This window comes from Talpa occidentalis, unplaced genomic scaffold (genome assembly GCF_014898055.3).
Source record: "Talpa occidentalis isolate TD23 unplaced genomic scaffold, MPIMG_talOcc4v2.1 talOcc4.16, whole genome shotgun sequence".
Classification (NCBI taxonomy): domain Eukaryota; kingdom Metazoa; phylum Chordata; class Mammalia; order Eulipotyphla; family Talpidae; genus Talpa; species Talpa occidentalis.
This window is the reverse complement of record NW_023601653.1, coordinates 35605876-35626880: the sequence shown is the minus strand read 5'-3', so window position 1 is coordinate 35626880 and position 21005 is coordinate 35605876. Positions and strand designations below refer to the sequence as shown.

The window sequence follows — 21005 nt, the reverse complement described above, 5'->3', positions numbered from 1 at the left end:
CCCCCACACCTCTGACCTGTACCCCAGTTCTTGTATGCATAAATAAATCTTAAAAAAATAAAACCTTAATTTTTAAAGCTTGCATGTCTTTAAAATGACAAATAATACTATTTACTAATCAGAATTAATTCAATTATTCAACAAAGAAAAGTAACTGACTTGGTCTCACAAAGTTTTTTGACTAATAAGTGAGATCATCCGGTAGTTTTCTTTTTCTTTGTGGCTTATTTCACTGAGCATGATCCCTTCCAGCTCCATCTCTGTTGCTGCAAATGGCATGAGTTTATCTGTTTTGATTGCTGAGTAATATTCCATTGTGTTTATGTACCACATCTTCTTGATCCAGTCATCTACCAAAATCAACAGGCAAATATAAACCAGAGACACATTACAGTGAGGGGGAAATAATTTTGTGGGTTTTTTTTTTTTTAAGATTTATTTATTTATTTATACAAGCACTGGGTACAGTCAGAAGCACGGGAGGGTGAGAAAATTCACCAGAGCCAGAGCGGGAACAGTACAGGCAGACCGACGAAATAAACTGCTGAAGGGAGCAGTGAGCGCAGCATGAGAGGTCTGTGCGCCATGTGGGACCCTCGCCTGTGGCCGGGAATCCAACCGTTGCTGCAGAGAGGCTGGGGGCAGATTCCCAGTCCAGGGATCAACCGCTGCGCCACCGGGGGAGGCCCGGGAAATCATTTTAATTTTACCAAGTTTACGAATCCTCAGTGTTGTGAGATAGCTCTACAAGGTTAGATTGGATATAACCAACCTCCCCATGCCCCCTCTTCACATGCAACCACTTTTTTTCTCTTTCAACTTAATATTTTAAATGATTTTAAATCTAATTAATGCTTTTAGGTATTATCAATAGGTTTATATTGCTCCTTTTTTTTTTTAAAAGATTTATTTATGCATACAAGAGCTGGGGTACAGGCCAGAGGTTTGTGTGTGGGGTGGGGTGAGAGGATTACCAGAGACAGAGTGGAGAACAGAACAGGCAGATTGACCAAAGTACACTGCTGAGGGGAGCATCGGGTGAGGCAGGAGAAGTCTGCTGCTCTATATGAGTAGCTCCCTGGCGGGCCGGGGATAGAGCTTGTGTTGCAGAGTTGAGGATTGTTTCATAGGTTGCGTCTTAACCCCTTGCACCACCAGGGAGGCCCTATATTGCTCCTTCTTGATGTTTATTTTTGGTTACTAAGTTCCCACTATAGACGTTAAGGATTAAACTCTTTCTTCCACATTTCACATACAGCAAACTTCCCCAAAGCCCATGCTTCCAATGTAAACATATATTTTCTTAAGATTTTTATTTTTTTAATACAAGAACAAGGGTACAGGCCAGAGGTGCGGGAGGGTTAGAGGATTCACGAGAGACAAGAGTGGGGAACAGAACAGGCAGACTGCGTGAACTACACTGCCGAGGAAAGCAGCGGGCCAGACAGGAGAGGTCTGCCGCGCCACCTGGGTATCTCCCGGGCCAGCGGGGATCGAACCCGCGCCGCAGAGGCTGCGGACAGCTTCACAGCGCAGCGCTGTTCCCGCTGCGCCACTAGGGAGGCCCCGTATCATTTTTTGGTTAGATGGATATGCAGTACTTATAGAGCCATAACTCAATTACTTTCCTATACATGATTTCATCTTCCTAGCTGTAACGGCAGCGCGTCCCTAAATTTCCTTAGCTGGGCTGACCACAGGCTGACCGCGGACTCCGGGGTCGCGGCGGACGCCCCAGACTCAGCCGCCCTCCCCGCGCGGCGCGGCCCCACGCATGCGCAGATTTTGCGCGCGCCCGCCCGCCCGTCGCGCCTGCGCACGCGCCGCCGCCGGCCTCCTTCCGCTCCCTCTCCCCGCGCGCAGCTGAATGGGCTTCCGGGCCGCCTCCCGCCGTGAGGAGTTGGCGGTTCCTCCGCGCCGCTCGCCCCGGCCTCGCCCGCCCTCGGCCAGAAGCGCTCGGTCTGGGCCCGCGCGGGAGGAGCGGGGGCTCTGAGGGGAGCGGCGACCCCGCCGGCCCCGGTGTGTTTCCCTGGCGGCGGCGGCTTCTTCCGTGGGACAATATGTTCAAGAGAATGGCCGAATTTGGGCCTGACTCCGGCGGGAGAGTGAAGGTCAGTGCCCGGCCCGCGCTAGCCCCGGGGCGCTCGGCGCCGCCCCTCTGCGCGGCGTGGGGCGGGCCCGCCGGCCCCTCGCGCCCGCCCGCCCCTCGCGCCCGCCCGCCCCTCGCGCCCGCCCGCCCCTCGCGCCCGCCCGCCCCTCGCGCCCGCCCTGCTCGGGGTGGAAGCGTCGCTTCAAGGCGGAGAGCGAGGCGAGCTCCCGAGCGAAGAGTCAGTGTTCATTGGGCCCCAGGTTGGGCGCGTCAGCATCACCCGTCCGTCCGCGCCAAAACAAAACAGAAAAACAATCTAACGGCCTGGGGAAAGCTGTACATACATATTTTAATTAAAAAGATTTATTTATGCATACAAGAACTGGGGTACAGGCCAGAGGTGTGGGGGGTGAGAGGATTCACCACAGACAGAGTGGGGAGCAGAACAGGCAGATTGGCTGAAACACACTGCTGAGGGGAGCAGCAGGCAATCCAGGAGAGGTCTGCTGCGCTGTGTGGGTAGCTCCCTTGGCGGGGATCCTACTCATGTTGCAGTGGCTGCGGACAGCTTCATAGGTTGCATCTTAACCCCTTGCACCACCAGGGAGGCCTGGCCAGCTTCTTTCTTATTTAAAGTCAGTATTACAGTAACACAACTGTACCTGATATGTTTGACACAGATGCATTTTCCTACCTCCCTGGTACATTAATTTTTTTTTTAAAGATTGATTTATTTATTTGTTTGTTTTGTTTTGTTTATACATACAAGCACTGGGTACAGTAAGAAGCTCGGGAGGGTGAGAGAATTCACCAGAGCCAGAGCGGGGAGCAGAGCAGGCAGAAGGACCGAAGTACACTGCTGAGGGGAGCAGCGGGCGGCAGGAGAGGTCTGTGCACCATGTGGGACCCTCCTCTGGTGGCCGGGGAGCAGCCGGGGATTGAACCGGTGCTACAGAGGCTGCGGGCAGCTTCGCAACCCAGCGCCACCGGGGAGGCCCTGGTACATTAATTTTTAAGGCAAGAAGAACCGGTTCATGATAACACCTATGTTTTGCAGAAAGGCGCTTTTTCTCTGAAAGAGAATCATCTACTTGTGCCTACCTAATCTTTGGGTTTATTTGCGTCCTTATCCATGGCATGTTTTAACATAATTTTAGTTATACTCTAGTAAACTACCTTACCAGTGCTTAAATAGCACATGTCAAGTGGGAGTTCTTCCAAAATTTCAAAAGGTGCTGAAATTTAATGGAGGGTAAAGCATGCCAGGTAAAAATATGAGAAGTTTCATCAATATGTTTCTCTCAACTTTGGGCAAGGTTTTGGACTGAGGAAACTACAAAGAAAGTGTTAAAATATTACATTTTAGAGAAGCTACAGAACTTTCTCTACTTGTAATCTATGTTCGATTTGTAAATTTCAGTCAAGTCACTTGAGGTTAGACTTGAGGTTAGTGACTTAAAGTGGGTGGGTGTGAGTTAATCAAGTTAATCTAGTTAACCACTAGAAGTGGGTGTGAGTTAATCAATTAGAGCCTTACAATTACTTCTTGCTGATGGTTTTGCAGTGTGGCATCTTTTTTCAGTTCAGTTAAATTTCATCCAGGTAACAAATCTTGATAAATGATGCCCCTTTTCACCAGTGAGGAACTCTGCAAGTTCTTGAAAGAAGGTAGCTGCTAGGGGTTGGATTATACATCCACCATGTCAGTGCTGCTTGTACTCATTCTGTCAGGCCTTGAAACAGCTCCATCTGTGCTTGCCACAAAAGTGTCAATAGCATATCCATATTTTTTTTCAGTTTTCATAAAAACTGCTTGCTATCTTCTGACCTAGCTTTAGGCTAAGAGGTGTTCATTTTAATTGCTGATTATTCAGTCACAATGAAAAGTTTTCCATTTTGTTCATTTTCCTCATTTTTTATTATTGATTAGATTGGCACAGCACTTTTCATGTGTGTTATGTCTTGCTCTTTGTTCTTCAGGTACATTCTTGAAAAACTGATTTCAAGTTCATGTGCAGCATCCCGTATTTTCTCTTCACTCAATTTATCTCTCCTTTCCATCATAATCTATCAATTACTCATTGCCTTTATATTTGCCAGATGCTGAGAAACATGTATGTACATCTCAGAAGTGAGCACTAATGTAGCAAACAAACCATCACCAGTTTTTACCAAGTTTCAGTTGTCAGGTGCCACTCACCAATATTTGAATCCAATTGTGATTAGTATTTTTATCTAAATCAATTTTATAAAAACCCCTTCCTATGCAACATTTTTTAATATTGTGGGTTTTGAGTTTCTGATTAGTTATGGTTTCAGAAGCAAACTCTAGTTTGTTCGACTACCTGCCATTCCTTAAAACAAGCTTTCCAAACTCTCATTCTGTTTTTGGGTAATGACAATAATTGTTGATCTTTAAATTATTTTTCTTTTAGGGGGTTACTATTGTTAAACCAATAGTTTATGGTAATGTTGCTCGGTATTTTGGAAAGAAAAGAGAAGAGGATGGCCACACCCATCAGTGGACAGTCTATGTAAAGCCATACAGAAATGAGGTAGGCACTTAATTTTTCTACAATTTTTAAAATTTGTTTTGCTTGAAGATGAGTTGTAATGTTTTCATAGTACCTTTCTAATCATAAAATTGGTGCATTGTACAAATGTTGCAAAGAGTTGCAAGATTAAAGAACTATTATCTTCACATAGTTCTTAATAGAAGTCAAATGTTCCAGAAATATTTTGTCATTAAACTACAGTAGCAAGAGGTATGCTGTCAACACAGTACATCTTCCAAACATCATGTTTCAGTGAGCATAGTATTTAATCAGGTGTTTCAGGAATAGCGATTAATACTTTTGAAGTGATAATTTGGTAGTAAGATTATTTCAGAGAAAATGGAACATATATCTACATAATCTGACTGCTGGTAATTTTAGCTGCTAAACATCTAGTGCCTGGAATGCAGCCATTACATAGTAGGCATTCAGACAGACATTTATTGAATGAATAAACTATTCTTCTACTAAAAACTCTTCAAAGTCCATATAAAAACGGGTCTATGAATGTTTGTAGAGACATTATACATAAAAGCTAAAAAGTGGGAACAACCCAAATGTCAATGAACTGATGAATGGATAAATACCATGTGGTATATGTATATAGTGGAATATTATTAGGCAATAAAAAGAAGGGAAATGATGATACCTGCTACTACCATATGCAAGAAATTTAGAACTTGGTAAATGAAGGAAGCCAGAAACAAAAGGCCACATATTATATCATTCCATTTTTATAAAATGCCCAGAATAGGCAAATATATATATTACAGAACAGAGGAGGAGGTACCCCAGAACCTCAAACCTGCCCACTTTATGTAGATTCTGCCATCCTCTGCATCAAGGCAAAACATACTCTAATGCATCAGCCCTTTAATGGAAAGGAATTTGAATACAATTAGTGTGCAACAAAGAAAAGGGGAAGAATAAAGTGTCCAAATCATGCACCCAAAGTTACCCATCCCCTTGTGGGTAAATGTCCAGCCAAACAGGATTGGCCCAAAGCAGGCCTGAGAGCCTGCCATAAGTCTAAAGCACTTTCTAGTGGGTACCCATAGAAGAGGGTCAGAAATAGCCAGACAAGTCTGGAAGGAAAAGAGCAAAATCAAAATCAAGATAAACACTGCTAGTGATAGCCTCCCCACAAGTCTCACCCATGTCTGTTTCAACCAGTCCAGGATCAAAAAGCAAGAGCAGCTTCTTCACAAGCCTCTGCTCCATGTGCCTCCTCCAGGTCTCCTTCTGCCTCTCCCTCCTGCTTCCTTCCTTCTCCAGTCTCCTTTACAGCAGCTTTTCTCCCTGCTCAGCTCCACCCTACCCTGGGTGGGGCAGGGAACCTGGAACCTCCCCTTTCTTGGGGACCAACTTGTTATTCATTTATATAGAAAATAGATTTGTGGTTGCCAGGTTTGGGGGTGGGATGGATGAGAGAGTAAAGTACTAATAGGTGTGTGGTTTCTTTTTGTATGATAAAAATGTTCCTTTTAATTATGAGATTGTGTCTGTTGCACAACTCTTTGAATTACTGAAAACCATTGTCTGGTACACATTAAATGGGTGAATTATGTGATATGTGAACTGCATCTCAAATAAACTTTTTTTTTTTTTAAATTCTTTGATGATTACCTTTTGCCCTAATGATGAAGTTAAAACCACCAGAAGACCTGCCATGATCTTTTCTTATTCTGTCTCTGCACAATTATCCTATCTGTGTTTGCCACATTTTCTTCTAATAATAAATTACTCTCAATTTCCCTAAGGAGCACTCTTAAATCTCTTCACTCATTCCTTTCTCCCTACTCCATTCCCACAGTCCCCTTAGGTCTTAGTCCAAGTGTTGTTTTTCTCCCCACTACTTTCTTGTCTCCACAAAGTTAGGTGACCCTCTTATGTTCTTGTACCTAATGCCCTCATTTGCAGGTTACATTGAAATGATAATTTTCTTGTCTGCTCCCTACTCTGCAGCAAGATCCTTTGGGCAAGACCCTATTAATTACTATAATAGGGCATCTAATACCACAATATTTGTAGTAACTTCTATATGTGAAGTGAGTGAAAGTATTCCGGAGATAGTTTTCGAAGATGCTTATGAAAACCTGCCTCAGAAAAAAATTCTCACAATGCTCAGTGATGAAATCAGATGTTAAGATGCCATTAGAGTATGATCCCAATTTTTAAAAATAATATATGTAGATAAGCACATAAAGCTCTCCTGAAAGCATGTGATTAATAAACATTACTACTTAGTATGACTTACTCTGTTTTACATTTTTCTGTAATTGTGTTCTTGAAAGTCACCTTCACCAAGAAAAGCCCTTTAATCTGGCAGAACTAATGAATGTACTCTAAAATAAAGAAAAATATAAGTTTTATATTTAAAATTTGAGGTTGCATTGTTTAGTGGATCTTAGCTTTATATAATACAATTTTTGCTCTTTGAAGTTGACTGTCAATTTTCTTTGGTCTGTATGTTTTTTTCTATAACATTATTGAAAGTGTACTATTGTTTTTATGGAAAAACAGTGTTCTAGAGTATTGTATATAGATGTATATAAAAATAGCATTTGCAAAACGAATGAATTAGGGACATCTATATGCCTATATTTTATGAATTATGAAAGAATTCACAGGCTTCCTTTGTTTTTAAAATAAAAATCTTCCCAGCTATAAATTATGTTATTAAGAAAATTTGATTCCATAAAATTTGAAGGGAAGTGTATATTATAAAATTAGGTACATACTCTCAGTATATTTTGCTTCTAGTTTACATATGTAGATAGCAGAACTTATTCTTCTGTATTTTAGGATATGTCGGCATATGTGAAGAAAATCCAATTTAAATTACATGAAAGCTATGGCAATCCTTTAAGAGGTACAGTATAGTTTTTTAATTCATAATACACAAATTTGAAAAGAGCTAAGAAACTAAATCAGTAATTTATAATTGGTTTATTTTTCTTTTCTCTTTAGTTGTTACTAAGCCCCCATATGAAATTACTGAAACAGGATGGGGTGAATTTGAAATAATCATCAAAATATTTTTCATTGATCCTAATGAAAGACCTGTGAGTAATGTTAACCTTTGCAAATATAAGTAACATTTTTTTTAGTAATTGTAAAGATAGAATTATAAACAGCTTGTGATATGGTGACATTTTCATTTGGGTATACTTTGTGTAAATTTTGGCATGGTGTTCTTGGCATGAGTTAAGATTTTCCAGTTTAAGTGAGGTGTTTCAAAACTAACCATGTTTTGGGCCTCCCTGGTGGCGCAGCGGTTGAGCGCTGGGTTGCGAAGCTGCCTGCAGCCTCTGCGGTGCCGGTTCAATCCCCGGCTGCTCCCCGGCCACCAGAGGAGGGTCCCACATGGCGCGCAGACCTCTCCTGCCACCCGCTGCTCCCCTCAGCAGTGTACTTCGGTCCTTCTGCCTGCTCTGCTCCCCGCGCTGGCTCTGGTGGATTCTCTCACCCTCCCGCGCTTCTGACTGTACCCAGTGCATGTATAAACAAAACAAACAAACAAGTAAAATAAATAAATTAATTAAACATGCCTCCATAAAAAAAAAAAAAAAACTAACCATGTTTTAAGCACAGGAAGAAGGAATACAATATGAACATTTATTGGAAAGAATCCATGGAAGTGTAATGATTATTGTGGCAAAGAAGTTTAAGGTTCATTAGTAATATTTGATTATTAGTAATAATTGAATCCATGTACTTTCTAAAATGGAAGTATCTAGTTTTTTATACTTTTTTTGTAGTTGTCTTTTTGCTTTTTCAAGCTGCCATTATACTGGTAACTATATACTTATTCATGAATTCTTATTTATAACCACTGACTTTTTCGTTTTTTGATCTTCACTTATCAGATTGTTGCTAGATAGTGCAAAAAGTTCCTCAGAGTTTTCACTTTGATCCCGAAGCAACTTTGAGATGAAGATATTGAATAAGCTCAGAAAGCAAGTCATATGTTCAAAAACACTCAAATGATTATGGCAAAGCTCAAAAGCTCATTTTTTAGCCCAAGTATTTGTGTTCACACCTCAAACTCTTTGTCATTACTATGTTGGGGTTTTTTTTTTTTTTTTTTTTTTTTTGAATAAAACCACTGAACTTTTTTTTTTTTTTTTCTTTTTCTTTTTTAAACCTTTAAGTTCACAACTGGCATTTATTGGCTAGAATTCTTGGGACTTTAACACCACCATTAATTTTCATCTTGTGAGTTAGATACAGTTCATTCCTGTAACACCAAACATCTACACCTTTATTATTAGATTACATTTTTTTAAACCTAAAAATATATTTTTAAAGGAGTTGAATATCACTGGTTCAGAGAATATCAGCTGTTCAGAGAATTTTTGTTTTTAACTGCCTACATCAGACTCAACCCCTTTGAGCCACCAGAGAGGCCCGGCATGTGAAATTTTTCATTGACTGTATCTGCATGAATGTCTTTGGGAATCTGATTATTAAATTTAGAGAAGGGGGTCTCCCTGGTGGCGCAGGGGGTTAAGCACAGCACTGTGAAGCTGTCCACAGCCTCTGCAGAACAAGTTCGATCCCCGGCCAGCCAGGGAGCTACCCACATGGTGCAGCAGACCTCTCCTGCCTCCCTTGCTGCTTCCCTCAGTAGTATATTTCAGTCAGTCTGCCTGTTCTGCTCCCCACTCTGTCTCTGGTGAATCTTTTGTTTTTTTTTAATTAATTTATTTATTTATACAAGCACTGGGTACAGTCAGAAGCGCGGGAGGGTGAGAGAATTCACCAGAGCCAGAGCGGGGAGCAGAGCAGGCAGAAGGACCAAAGTACACTGCTGAGGGGAGCAGTGGGCGGCAGGAGAGGTCTGCGCGCCATGAGGGACCCTCCTCCAGTGGCCGGGGAGCAGCCTGGGATCGAACCAGCGCTGCAGAGGCTGCGGGCAGCTTCGCAACATAGTGCTCAACCGCTGCGCCACCGGGGAGGCCCTCTGGTGAATCTTCTCACCCCCCACACCTCTGGCCTGTACCCTAGTTCTTGTATGCATAAATAAATAAATCTTTAACAAAAAAATAAAAATATAGAGGATAGGTTTATAATTTTAAGTTTTAGTTTTTAATAAAAGTCAGATATGCAGTTTGTTTTTAATTACAAGTCTCACGTTTCCTAGGACTTCCATAATAGTACCACATATTTGACTAAAAGAAGTTTTTTCTTACGGTTCCGTAAGCTAGTTTTGGAGGCTAGAAGTCCAGACTCAGGATGTTCACCATATCTCTACCCTTTCCTTGTTCCTTAAAATTCTTGTAGCCCCAGGTATTCCTTGAGTTGTGAAAGCCTAATCCAGTCTCTGCCTCCATCTCACGTGATCTCTCTCCCATCTCTGTTACTCTTAAGAAGACACAAGTCTTACTGGATGACTTCATCTTAACTTACCTTGATGACTTCATCTTAACTTGATTGCATCTGCAAAGGTGCTATTGCTAAATAAGATCACATTTTGCTGGAGGAATTTCTTCAGAAAAGATTCCTGAGAAACAAACTTTTGGAGCCATTGCTTTCTGAAAATACATTTTCACTTCATGCTCAATTATTTGGGTGAAAAACTGTAGTTCCACAGGAGGATACACTCGCATATCTAAGAGTGAAGGGAGATGAAGGGAAGGTAACAGGCCCTGCATTCTTTATTTCTGTATCTGCTCAGTTTGAGTTTGGAATCTCTCAGCCTCCACTAGATGTGCTGGCTCCACTTCTGATGCGTTTTCTTCCTTAATTTTCAGGTTGTGGATTTCTCTATGGTTTATCTATCTGTGTAGTCTCATGTGTTTTTTGTTTATTTCAGAAATTTGTCAGGCTGTCTGCTTTAAGTATAGCATGTCATGCATGTTCCTTATAATGATTTTTGTTAACTTTGTGGAAAATTCATTGAGGCATGTGAGTTAGTTTCTACAACTTCAACCTGCAGTCTGATGTTTTGCCAGCTAGGCTTATTTTTTATTTTGCTCGATCACACACTGAGCTGCAAAGCTTTTCTTACTATAACTGTTTTTAAGTCTTTTGAGGACATGTTTCTCTTGCCAAAGTGAATTATCACTGACTTTGTTTATCATGTTACTTACAGATCATTAAAGAAATTATATCTTGCCTTCACTGTTTTAACGTTGGTCATCCCTTTTGTATTTTTTAAGATTTTTTTTTTTTTATTTATTCATGCATGCAAAAACTGGGGTGTAGGCCAGCGGTGCAGGGGGTGAGAGAATTCACCAGAGACAGACTGAGCAGCAGAACAGGCAGATCTACTGAAATACACTGCAAAAGGGAGAACGGGCAAGACAGGAGAAGTCTGTTGTACCATGTGGGTCAGCTCCCTGGTCTGGATTGAACTCATGCTGCAGTGGCTGGCCATAGCTTGATAATGCTGAGACTTTAACCCCTGCACCACCAAGGAGGCCCCTGGTCATACTATTTTAAAAAATCAAATCTGTTTTCTCCCATAGTAAGTTTATAAACTTTAATCTTCACAGAAAACTGTCACAAACTAATCTATTTGCAACATGTAAGTAAAAGTTCATGTCTTAGTGTTTTCTTGATTTAATTTCCATAGCTGCATCTTGTGTTATTTTTATGTATAACTCACTAGAGATGCTTTAACAGATCCTTACTTACCCTCTTTAAAATATTTACATTAAATACATAATATGGATAATGATATCTCATAGGAAATAAAAGTACAGGGAGTTTGGGAGATTTGCCAAATTAAGTTGTAGTTGAGATTCTACTTATCCCAGTCTCTCACTTACAGAAATAACACTTGTCTCACAGTGATGATGAGAACCATTCCACAGATATGTTTGTTTTTATTTCACAGGTAACCCTATATCATTTACTAAAGCTGTTTCAATCAGACACCAATGCAATGCTGGGAAAAAAGACAGTGGTTTCAGAATTCTATGATGAAATGGTAAGACGATCTTACAATGAGAGTTTTGAAATCTTATTAATTTGTAGAACTTTGGAGTTATTGGGCTTTTTTTCATTCTATGCCATTAGATTTTTCAAGACCCAACAGCAATGATGCAGCAATTATTAACAACATCTCGTCAGCTCACATTAGGAGCCTATAAGCATGAAACAGAATGTAAGTGCATGAATTCATAATTATTCCTGAAAAATAATGTTTTTTGTAATGGTGAAAAGATTGTACCATTAGTGACTATTAATTTTTTAAAATAATATAAATAGGTAATTTTTTTAGGAGTTAAAAAACAAAATTATATGTTAGTATAGAACATGTAAGAAGCATGTTTTAGTTGTATCCAAGGTAGACCTACTTTTAAGTAACAGACAGGCTCTTATACATCCTCTGAAATACCTTTTGTCTTCTTTTACCCAGTAACATTTAAGCAAAACTTTTTATTAAAAGAGCTCCTTTCAGCATTTCTTATAGGAGAGATTTGAATATGTCAGCCAGTGAACCTCTGGAGTCACCAGCTGGAAGATCCTTCTGGTTATGGGTAGCCCCAGAGTCCCAGGTATTAAACTGTGCTGCCAGGATTTTTTTTTTTTTGGCTGATTTATTAATAAATTAATAAAATTAATGAAATGTAGGAGTTCTTTATCAAAGAGATTGAACCTGAAATTTTAAAAAGAACCAAACAAATTCTGGAGCTAAAGCATTAATGAGATGAAAAATGCATTAGAAAGGACAGTAAGAATAGTGCTATCCAGACAGGAGAGACCAAAAACTTGAGCTCTAGTGCCACCTTCTGGAATACAAAAGACTTTTTAATTGCCTGCATGTTGAACTGTTAGATTCGAATTCTTAATTAAATAAGGTGTCTGCTATTTCAGATGTGAAAATAGGGCATATCATCGAATACTATGAAAAACAAATAATGTGTTGTCACAAAAAGAAAATGATGATTCTTACAGCACTCAAACTTAAAGGCAGAGAGTATTGCAATGTAACTGATAAAGAATTAAAAATAGCTGTTATGAAGAAATGCAGTGAGTTATACAGAACTCAGAAAGGCAGTACTGTACTTAGGAATAAAATTAATGAAATGTAGGAGTTCTTTATCAAAGAGATTGAAGCTGAAATTTTAAAAAGAACCAAACAAATTCTGGAGCTAAAGCATTAATGAGATGAAAAATGCATTAGAAAGGACAGAAAGAATAGTGATTAGGAGGTTAGAAACTTAAGATGTTAGAAGAAGTCACATTAAAAGAAGGACACACAGTGGGCCTCCCCTGGTGGCTCAGCAGTTGAGTGCTGGGCTGCAAAGCTGCCCGCAGTCTCTGCAGCACCAGTTTATCCCTGGCTACCGGTGAGGGTCCCACATGACGCGCAGACCTCTCCTGCCTTGCCCCTCAGCAATGTAGTTCATCGGTCTGCCTTTTCTGTTCCCCGCTCTGGCTCTGGTGAATTCTCTCACCCACCCGCGCTTCTGACTGTACCTAGTACTTGTATAAATAAATAAGTCTTTTTTTTAAAAAAAAAAAAAAGGAACACATGGGCCTCCCCGGTGGCGCAGCAGGTTGAGTGCAGTGTTGTGAAGCGGTCCACAGTCTCTGCAGCACTGGTTTGATTCCCTGCCGGCTGATTCCCTGCCGACCGGGGAGATGCCCACTGGCGCGGCGCTCTCCTGTCTCGCACACTGCTCCCCTCGGAAGTGCTTTTGTTCTGTCTGCCTGTTCTTTTTTTTTTTTTTTTAGAGGCATGTGTTTTTATTTATTTATTCGTTTGTTTTGTTTATACATGCACTGGGTACAGTCAGAAGTGCAGGAGGGTGAGAGAATTCACCAGAGCCAGAGCGGGGAGCAGAGCAGGCAGAAGGACCGAAGTACACTGCTGAGGGGAGCAGCGGGCGGCAGGAGAGGTCTGCGCGCCATGTGGGACCCTCATCCGGTGGCCGGGGAGCAGCCGGGGATCGAGCCGGCGCCTCAGAGGCTGAGGGCAGCTTCCCAAGCCAGCGCTCAACCGCTGCGCCACCGGGGAGGCCCCTGTCTGCCTGTTCTGCTCCCCACCCTGTCTCTGGTGAATCCTCTCACGCTCCTGCACCTCTGGCCTGTACCCCAGCTCTTGTATAAATAAATAAAATATTTTTAAAAAACATTAAAAAAGGACACACATGGGCCTCCCTGGTGGCTCAAGGGGTTAAGACACAACCTATGAATATGTCCGCAGCCTCTGCAGCATGAGTTCGATCCACAGCTGGCCAGGGAACAGACCACATGGTGCAGCAGACCTCTTCTGACTCACCTGCTACTCCCCTCAGCAGAGTACTTTGGTCAGTCTGCCTGTTCTGTTCCCCACTCTGTCTCTGATGAATGCTCTCATCCCCCATACTTCTGGCCTGTACCCCAGCTCTTGTATGCATAAATAAATAAATCTTTTTTAAAAAAAGGACACACATGATTATATTAAAAAAGTAAGTTCTGCATTTTGAAAGGGCAAAGAAGAAAAATTAATTTGTAGAAATGTGGCAAGGAATAAATGTGTTTATATATTTGGAAACCCTAAATAGGTAAAAAAATAGAAAAAAAATTAAACTTTAGTGGGTAAATGAACAAAAGACACGGACAGAGAAATGAAAGAAGAGATGTCCAGTAAATAAAATGGGAAGATATTTGGCCCTGCTAGCAATTTTATTTATTTTTTAATTATTGGTTGAGGTAATGTTGGTTTACAGCGCTCTATGTTTTTGGCAATATAGGTTCACATTTCTACAGATGTCTCACACCACTTCTACCACCAAACTCCAATAATCTTCCACCATAGTTCATTGGGTATCCACATATAACTGAAATGATCTGGTATTTGTCTTTCGCATTTTAACTTGTTTCACGTGTGCTAGTAATTTTTTAAATGTAAATAAAACAGTAACGGGTGACCATATTTGTATTAAATTAACAGAAGGAATCTATGCAGTAGTTATACTTTTAAGGATCTGACGAACCTTACAGTTTCATGAATTATTTCTATGAATATAAACTGTGTTAGCCTTTTAAGAAAGCAATTTGGGAATACTAGTCAAAGACCTAAAAAATACAGGTACACATTTATCAATCTGAGGGCGTTTTACTGAATATTTGGTGATAATAAAATATGAGATTTACTGAGTGTGTACTATTTGTACTTGTATGAATTCACTTAAATCTATAATAACTTTATTTCTGAATGGAAACTGAAGCACAGGGATGTTAAGAAGCTTGCCCTGGTTATCATGGTAGAGCCAGGACTTGATTCCAGGTGGTTCCCAGGTGGAACTCATGCTCTAAAAACTTAATAATAAACAGTAATATTCAGGATCGTGGTTTCTCATAAGGATGCATATTAAATGTTTATACAGCCATTTATACTGCAAAGCTTTGGAAATTTACTTAAATACTAACGATCTAGATTTTAATAATAATAACTGCTTCTACAGAGTTACATAGTATTGAATATTTGAGAACTTACTATGTACAAGGCAAGTACTTTACAATCTTTTTTAAAGATTTATTAATTTGTGTACACAAGAACTTGGGTACAAGCCAGAGGTGTGGGGTGAGAGGATTCACCAAAGACAGAGTGGGGAACAGAACAGGCAGACTGAAATACACTGCTGAGGGGAGCAATGGGCAAGGCAGGAGAGCTCTGCTGCGCCATGTGGGTCACCTCCCTGGGTGGTGATGGAACTCATGCTGCAGTGGCTGTGGATAGCTTCATGGTGGTGAAACTTAACCCCTTGCACCACCTGGGAGGCCCAAGTGCTTTACATTTCTTAACTTACTAAATACCCATAACAAACTTAGGAGGAAAGTATTACTATTAGCCCTGCTTTATAGGTAAAGACAAAAAAAGAATATATTGGATAACTTGCCTAATTTAAACTGCAGAGTCTGTGCTCTTAATAGTCTGCTCTGTCTCTGTGTAAAAGTCTTAGCAGTCTGTGTTCCTAACCAGTAAGTAACATTTGCTCACAAAAATAATTCTTCTTTGGATTGATTCATTGTAAATTGGGCTTCACTTGAAAATCAAAAACAATTTTTTTTTTCTTTTCTGTATAAGCATTTAATATACAGGTAGGAGAAAACTAGAACAAGCTAAACAAAGTTTTGAAGTATCTTCCCCTAGGATTTCATTGCTAATTAACTTGGTCATCTTCCAAATATACCATACCCTTTACAGTCTTACAATTTGTCAAAAATGAAGTGTAAGGACAAAATCAAATAACAAGAATCTATCTATACATTGAATACTGTCCTTCTGGCAAATGAGTTAAATCAGGTTTGCCTGACTGAATTTAAAATTATCACATATAGTCATACAGAACCCCTAGTTCCCCAAATGTATACGTGCTGTTCCACGGCCTGCTACATCCGCTTCATCTCCTTCTTAATTTCTTTCTCATTCTTTAAAACTCAGTTCAGGTATTACTACTGCCGAGAAGCCTTCCTTGATACCCACACACCCCTTTCCCTTGGTATGAGTCCAGTCCGAGTTGTAGGTTCCTAAGATTACCTCATGATATCATACTCATTTTTCTTTTATTCTTCTTTCCATAGTATCTAAAAGTAAATATCATTTAGTTTATGTTTTTCAATTAATATGGGGAAGGAAGCAAGGGAATAGAAATTCTGCATAGTAAAAAGTGCTGTAAACAGTGTCTAAAAACACATCAACTATGAAAAATCCACTTTAACACAAATGACTAGCTTATAAAGAGCTCCTATACATCAATAAGAAAGACAAATAATTCAGTAGTAAAATGAACAAAACAAAACAATCAAAAGGAAAGGAAGAAATGTACCTTAAATATATAAAAAGGCTAGTCAGCTTCAATAATAATAAGAGAAACATAAAGTAAAACTACTCTGAAATACCATGTTTTACTTTTCTGATGAACTAAAACCCAAAAGTTCGTGCAACAGGAAAACAAACTAGTGGGGTTATGAACTAGTAGAACCTTTAAGAGTAACTTGGCATTCTTCCAAAACTATAAATTCATGTTCTCCAACTTTACATTTTATTTACAGGAATTTATTCTGCAAGTATACTGAGATACACAACACTACATTATAGCATTGTTTATAACAGGAAAAAAAATTAAAATATTCTGAATGTACATCAAAGGGGATAGATTAATGAATTATCTATGTCCACTGAGCGAGGTCCTCTCTAGCCAACCAAAGAGTAAGACAGCTCTGTGATAGGAAATGAGCTTTCAGATAAAATGTTTAGTGAAACAGCAGGATGCAGAACTGTGTATAGTGTGAAATTACGTGTGTTGGGGTGAGGGGAAGAAATCACACTTAGGTGTATACTTTTCTGTGAACAGATTATTTCTGGAAAGATACGAAAGAAACCTAACAGTGATTATCTCTGGAAAGAAATACTGGTCAATGGTGTGGGAGTCGGGGGACAGGAAACATGTTTTCTCTATGTTCTTCAGCCTTTTAATCTTGTATCATGTGTATGTACTTCCTATTTTTTTTAATATTTATTTATTTATTCATACAAGCACGGGGTACAGTCAGAAGCGCAGGAGGGTGAGAGAATTCACCAGAGCCAGAGCAGGGAACAGAACAGGCAGACGGACGAAATACACTGCTGAGGGGAGCAGCAGGCCGCAGGAGAGGTCCTTGCGCCATGTACTTCCTATTTTTAAAAATAATAAGAAAATAAAAGCAATGAAAGAAATTACAAAGATAGATGTGGATTGTTTGGGCAATATAAAAATATACCTGTGTTACAAAGTACACCACAAAAAGTCACCAGCAGTGAACAAATAAGAAAAGTCCTCATTAATGTTTATTGCATGTTCTTTATGTACTAGGTTCTTAACATATATTAATCCTCTGAGAAATACAAAGTTGTGACATTACCATGTAGAAAAAGAGATTGAAGAAGACAAAGTAATCAGCTAATAGGGCGCTAAGGGTATATTAGAACTCGTGTTTCTAATATCAAAGGTTTAGTTTTTTGGTTTTTTTTTTTAAAGATTATTTTTGTATACAAGAACTGGGGTACAGGCCAAAGGTGCAGGGAGTGAGAGGATTAACCAGAGACAGAGTGGGGAACAGAACAGACAGACTGACTGAAATACACTGCTGAGGGGAGCAGTGGGCAAGTCAGGAAAGATCTGCTGCACCATGCGGGCAGCTCCCAGGCCAGGGATTTGAACTATGCTTCAATGGCTGCAGACAGCATCATAGGTTGCGTCCTAACCCCTTGTGCCATCAGGGAGGCCCAGTTTTGTTTGTTTTTTTAACCAAACCAGGCTTCTTCCAATTAGCAAAAGCACAACTATGCTTTTAGTAGTCATCCGCAGTTATTGGAAGTATCCACAAGACAGAAATATTGAATGAAAATAGTCATTTTTAAAAAGATAGTGCTACACTATCTGAACAGACTGTTCAAAATATGTAGCCTACTTTGTAGTGATTATATTTTTGTTAGTTATTTGTTGTATAGGCACAATATAGAATGCTTTACATATCATTTAATGTTCTTATATACCAGGCAGTATTCTAGATACTTTATATACATTAATTCACTTGAATCTTATTAACAAAAATATTATTAGGTGTTTTCTGTTATCTCTATTTCATAAATGAGGAAATAGGGATAGAAGTGACTTAGAGTGTCACAGCTGATAAATGGTAGATCTGATTTCAAATCTAGATTTCTATTGCTAGCTTTTAATACTATAATTATTTATTAGCTGAATATCTCTTGGATTGTATGCCCCCTTGTTTCTAAGCTAATATGTATATGGAGAGAAACTAGGGTGCTATATCTTTAAATCTTAATTGTGAGTTAAAATATTAGCAACCAGAATTTCTTTCTTAGTTGTTGAAAACATCTTAGATGCTCTCTTGGGAGTTCAAGCTTTTTTACCCCTCCCCCCCATGTTTAATATTATTTATGTTTATATTTCATCATGGAAACATTGACATAAGGTAATGCTATATTTGTTGCTCTCTGACATATCTTCAACCTGTGATAAAAATTAAATTATTCAATAAATTTATTTTCCTTAGTTGCAGAACTTGAAGTGAAAACCAGAGAAAAATTAGAAGCTGCAAAAAAGAAAACAAGCTTTGAAATTGCAGAACTTAAGGAGAGATTAAAAGCAAGTCGTGAAACTATAAATTGTTTAAAAAATGAAATTAGAAAACTTGAAGAAGATGATCAGACAAAAGAGATTTAAACAATTCTGAAGCGATCTTGACAGTCAGCTAAACTGAAATCAAGGTGAATTTTAAAGGCAAAATGGACTGCAAATGCTGTGTTTCTTAGAGGAACTGTATCTGTAGTTGTTGACCATAAATTTCTGGCAATGGGGTCAAAGTATTTATACTTTTCAGGCAGTCTTTAATATGAGATGTATGTATAATGAATGAATGCAATATAGGCATTTTATCAACCCATTTTAGGGTAATTCTATGATGTTAAGCACAATTAAATTTTTTTTATTCCATTGCATATGTAGCTTGTGCTTTTGACAGACATTGGAAGTACTCGTATAACTTGGACAAATTTTGTACTTACCAAGTATTTAGAATTAGTTGTAAAATTAATGTGTATATTTAATTTTTTAAGTTCTTACCTGACCCTATCCTTTTTTGTATATGATATGCTCAGTAAGTACTCAATAAATGTAACTTACAGATTGTGTTTCTGCTGCTTCATGTATTTCTTCCTCTTTGAAGCATCTGGGGCCCTCATCTAACAATTAATATATCTCCATACTATTGTGACCAAACATCTCTTATTGTAATGTACAGAAGCACTTCGATGGCAAAGATCATATCTTAGCTTTGTTCTGCCTAACTACCACAGTGTCAATAGTTTTTGCATGGAAAAATATTTAATCTCTCATGAATGTTCCAAAGATATATAGAGGGCAGGTATCTATCAGCTTTACCTACCACTGCTAATTTCTCTACTGTTCCTCAGCCTCTCCTGTTCAGCTTCGTATGGTGAGCCCTCTACTTTTAAACTCATCACATTTGAATACTCTGTAATGCTTAATCTAGCCAGGTAGGTTGAACCACTTGGCAACCTCGGGACAATAATACATAGGAAGGTATTTTGGAAAACATCCAGTATTTTTTTTGTTTTTTTAAAGATTTATTTATTCATGCATACAAGAACCGGGGTACAGGCCAGATGTGTGGGAGGGTGAGTGGATTCACCACGGACAGAGCAGGAAGCAGAACAGAGAGAGTGACAGAAATATGCTGCTGAGGGGAGCAGCAGACAAGACAGGAGAGGTCTGCCCCACCATGTGGGATTTTCCCAGGCTGGCTGGAATCGAACCCATGCTGCAGAGGATGCGGACAGCTTCACAGTGCTGTGCTCAACTGCCTGCGCCACAGGGGAGGCTGGAAAACATCCAGTATTAGCAAAAATGACACAACTCCCAAAAATGGCAACTATGCCTAATGCAGGGATTCTATAATTTCTGTCGTCATTGGTTATATTTTACTGGATTATGTTTTACTTTGTTGCTTTAATTTTTTTAAATTTTTTTTTTAAAGATTTATTTATACATACAAGAACTGGGGTACAGGCCAGAGGTGTGAGAGGATTCACCAGAGACAGAGTGGGGAGCAGAACAGGCAGATTGACTGAAATACACTGTTGAGGGGGGCAGCGGGCGAGTCAGGAGAGGTCTGTTGCACCATGTGGGTAGCTCCTTGGCAGGGGATTGAACTCATGTTGCAGTGGCTGTGGATGGCTTCATAGGTAGCATCTTAACCCCTTATGCCACCAGGGAGGCCCTGTTGCTTTATTTTTTTAATTGTGGCATTTGTGGGTATTATGGAGGTTGTGAAAACTTCTCTGTGGTCTGAAATTTCTGCCAGAGACCCTCTGCAGGTTGGGATGGGTACTTTCAATTGTGCCAGGCATCATTCAGCGTTCCCCTACCTTTTATCCCCGTGTTCACAGAAATAATAATGTGCGAAAGGCCAGTTCTCTACAAGGAACCGTGTTATGGGAGATCATCCTTTCATTATTTTAGTCAGATGGGCCCCCTGGAATGTATTCTTTCATAAAGCCAAAGTTCTTGGAGGTAAGTCTGATTATGCATGGGTGCATCCAAGTGTTCAAAATTTATCATTATAGGCCTCCCTGGTGGTGCAACGGTTGAGCGCTGGGTTGTGAAACTGCCCGCAGCCTCTACAGCGCCGGTTCGATCCCCGGCCGCTGGGCGAGGGTCCCATATGACGCACAGACTTCTCCTGCCACGCCTCAGCAGTGTACTTTGTCAGTCTGCCTGTTCTGTTCCCCGCTCTGGCTCTGGTGAATTCTCTCACCCTCCCGTGCTTCTGACTGTACCCAGTGCTTGTATAAATAAATAAAATAAATCTTTAAACAAAATGTATCATTG

General features: G+C 39.8%; 1 protein-coding gene across 1 annotated transcript; it reads left to right on the top strand.

Moving 5' to 3' along the window:
• Positions 1-1852: 1852 nt before the first annotated feature.
• On the top strand, positions 1853-19281 carry YEATS4 (YEATS domain containing 4). Its single transcript, XM_037514008.1, has 7 exons — positions 1853-2111; positions 4525-4644; positions 7450-7516; positions 7615-7709; positions 11489-11581; positions 11671-11758; positions 18649-19281. Exons 1-7 carry the CDS (start codon positions 2061-2063, stop codon positions 18816-18818), a joined length of 684 nt encoding a protein of 227 aa, XP_037369905.1. The 5' UTR covers positions 1853-2060; the 3' UTR covers positions 18819-19281.
• Positions 19282-21005: the final 1724 nt, after the last annotated feature.

Coding starts and splice junctions, on each gene's coding strand:
- YEATS4 (XM_037514008.1), top strand. CDS start 2,061: ATGTTCAAGAGAATGGCCGAATTTGGGCCTGACTCCGGCGGGAGAGTG. Junction 2,112..4,524: donor ACTCCGGCGGGAGAGTGAAG/GTCAGTGCCCGG, acceptor TTTTTCTTTTAG/GGGGTTACTATTGTTAAACC. Junction 11,582..11,670: donor CAGAATTCTATGATGAAATG/GTAAGACGATCT, acceptor CTATGCCATTAG/ATTTTTCAAGACCCAACAGC.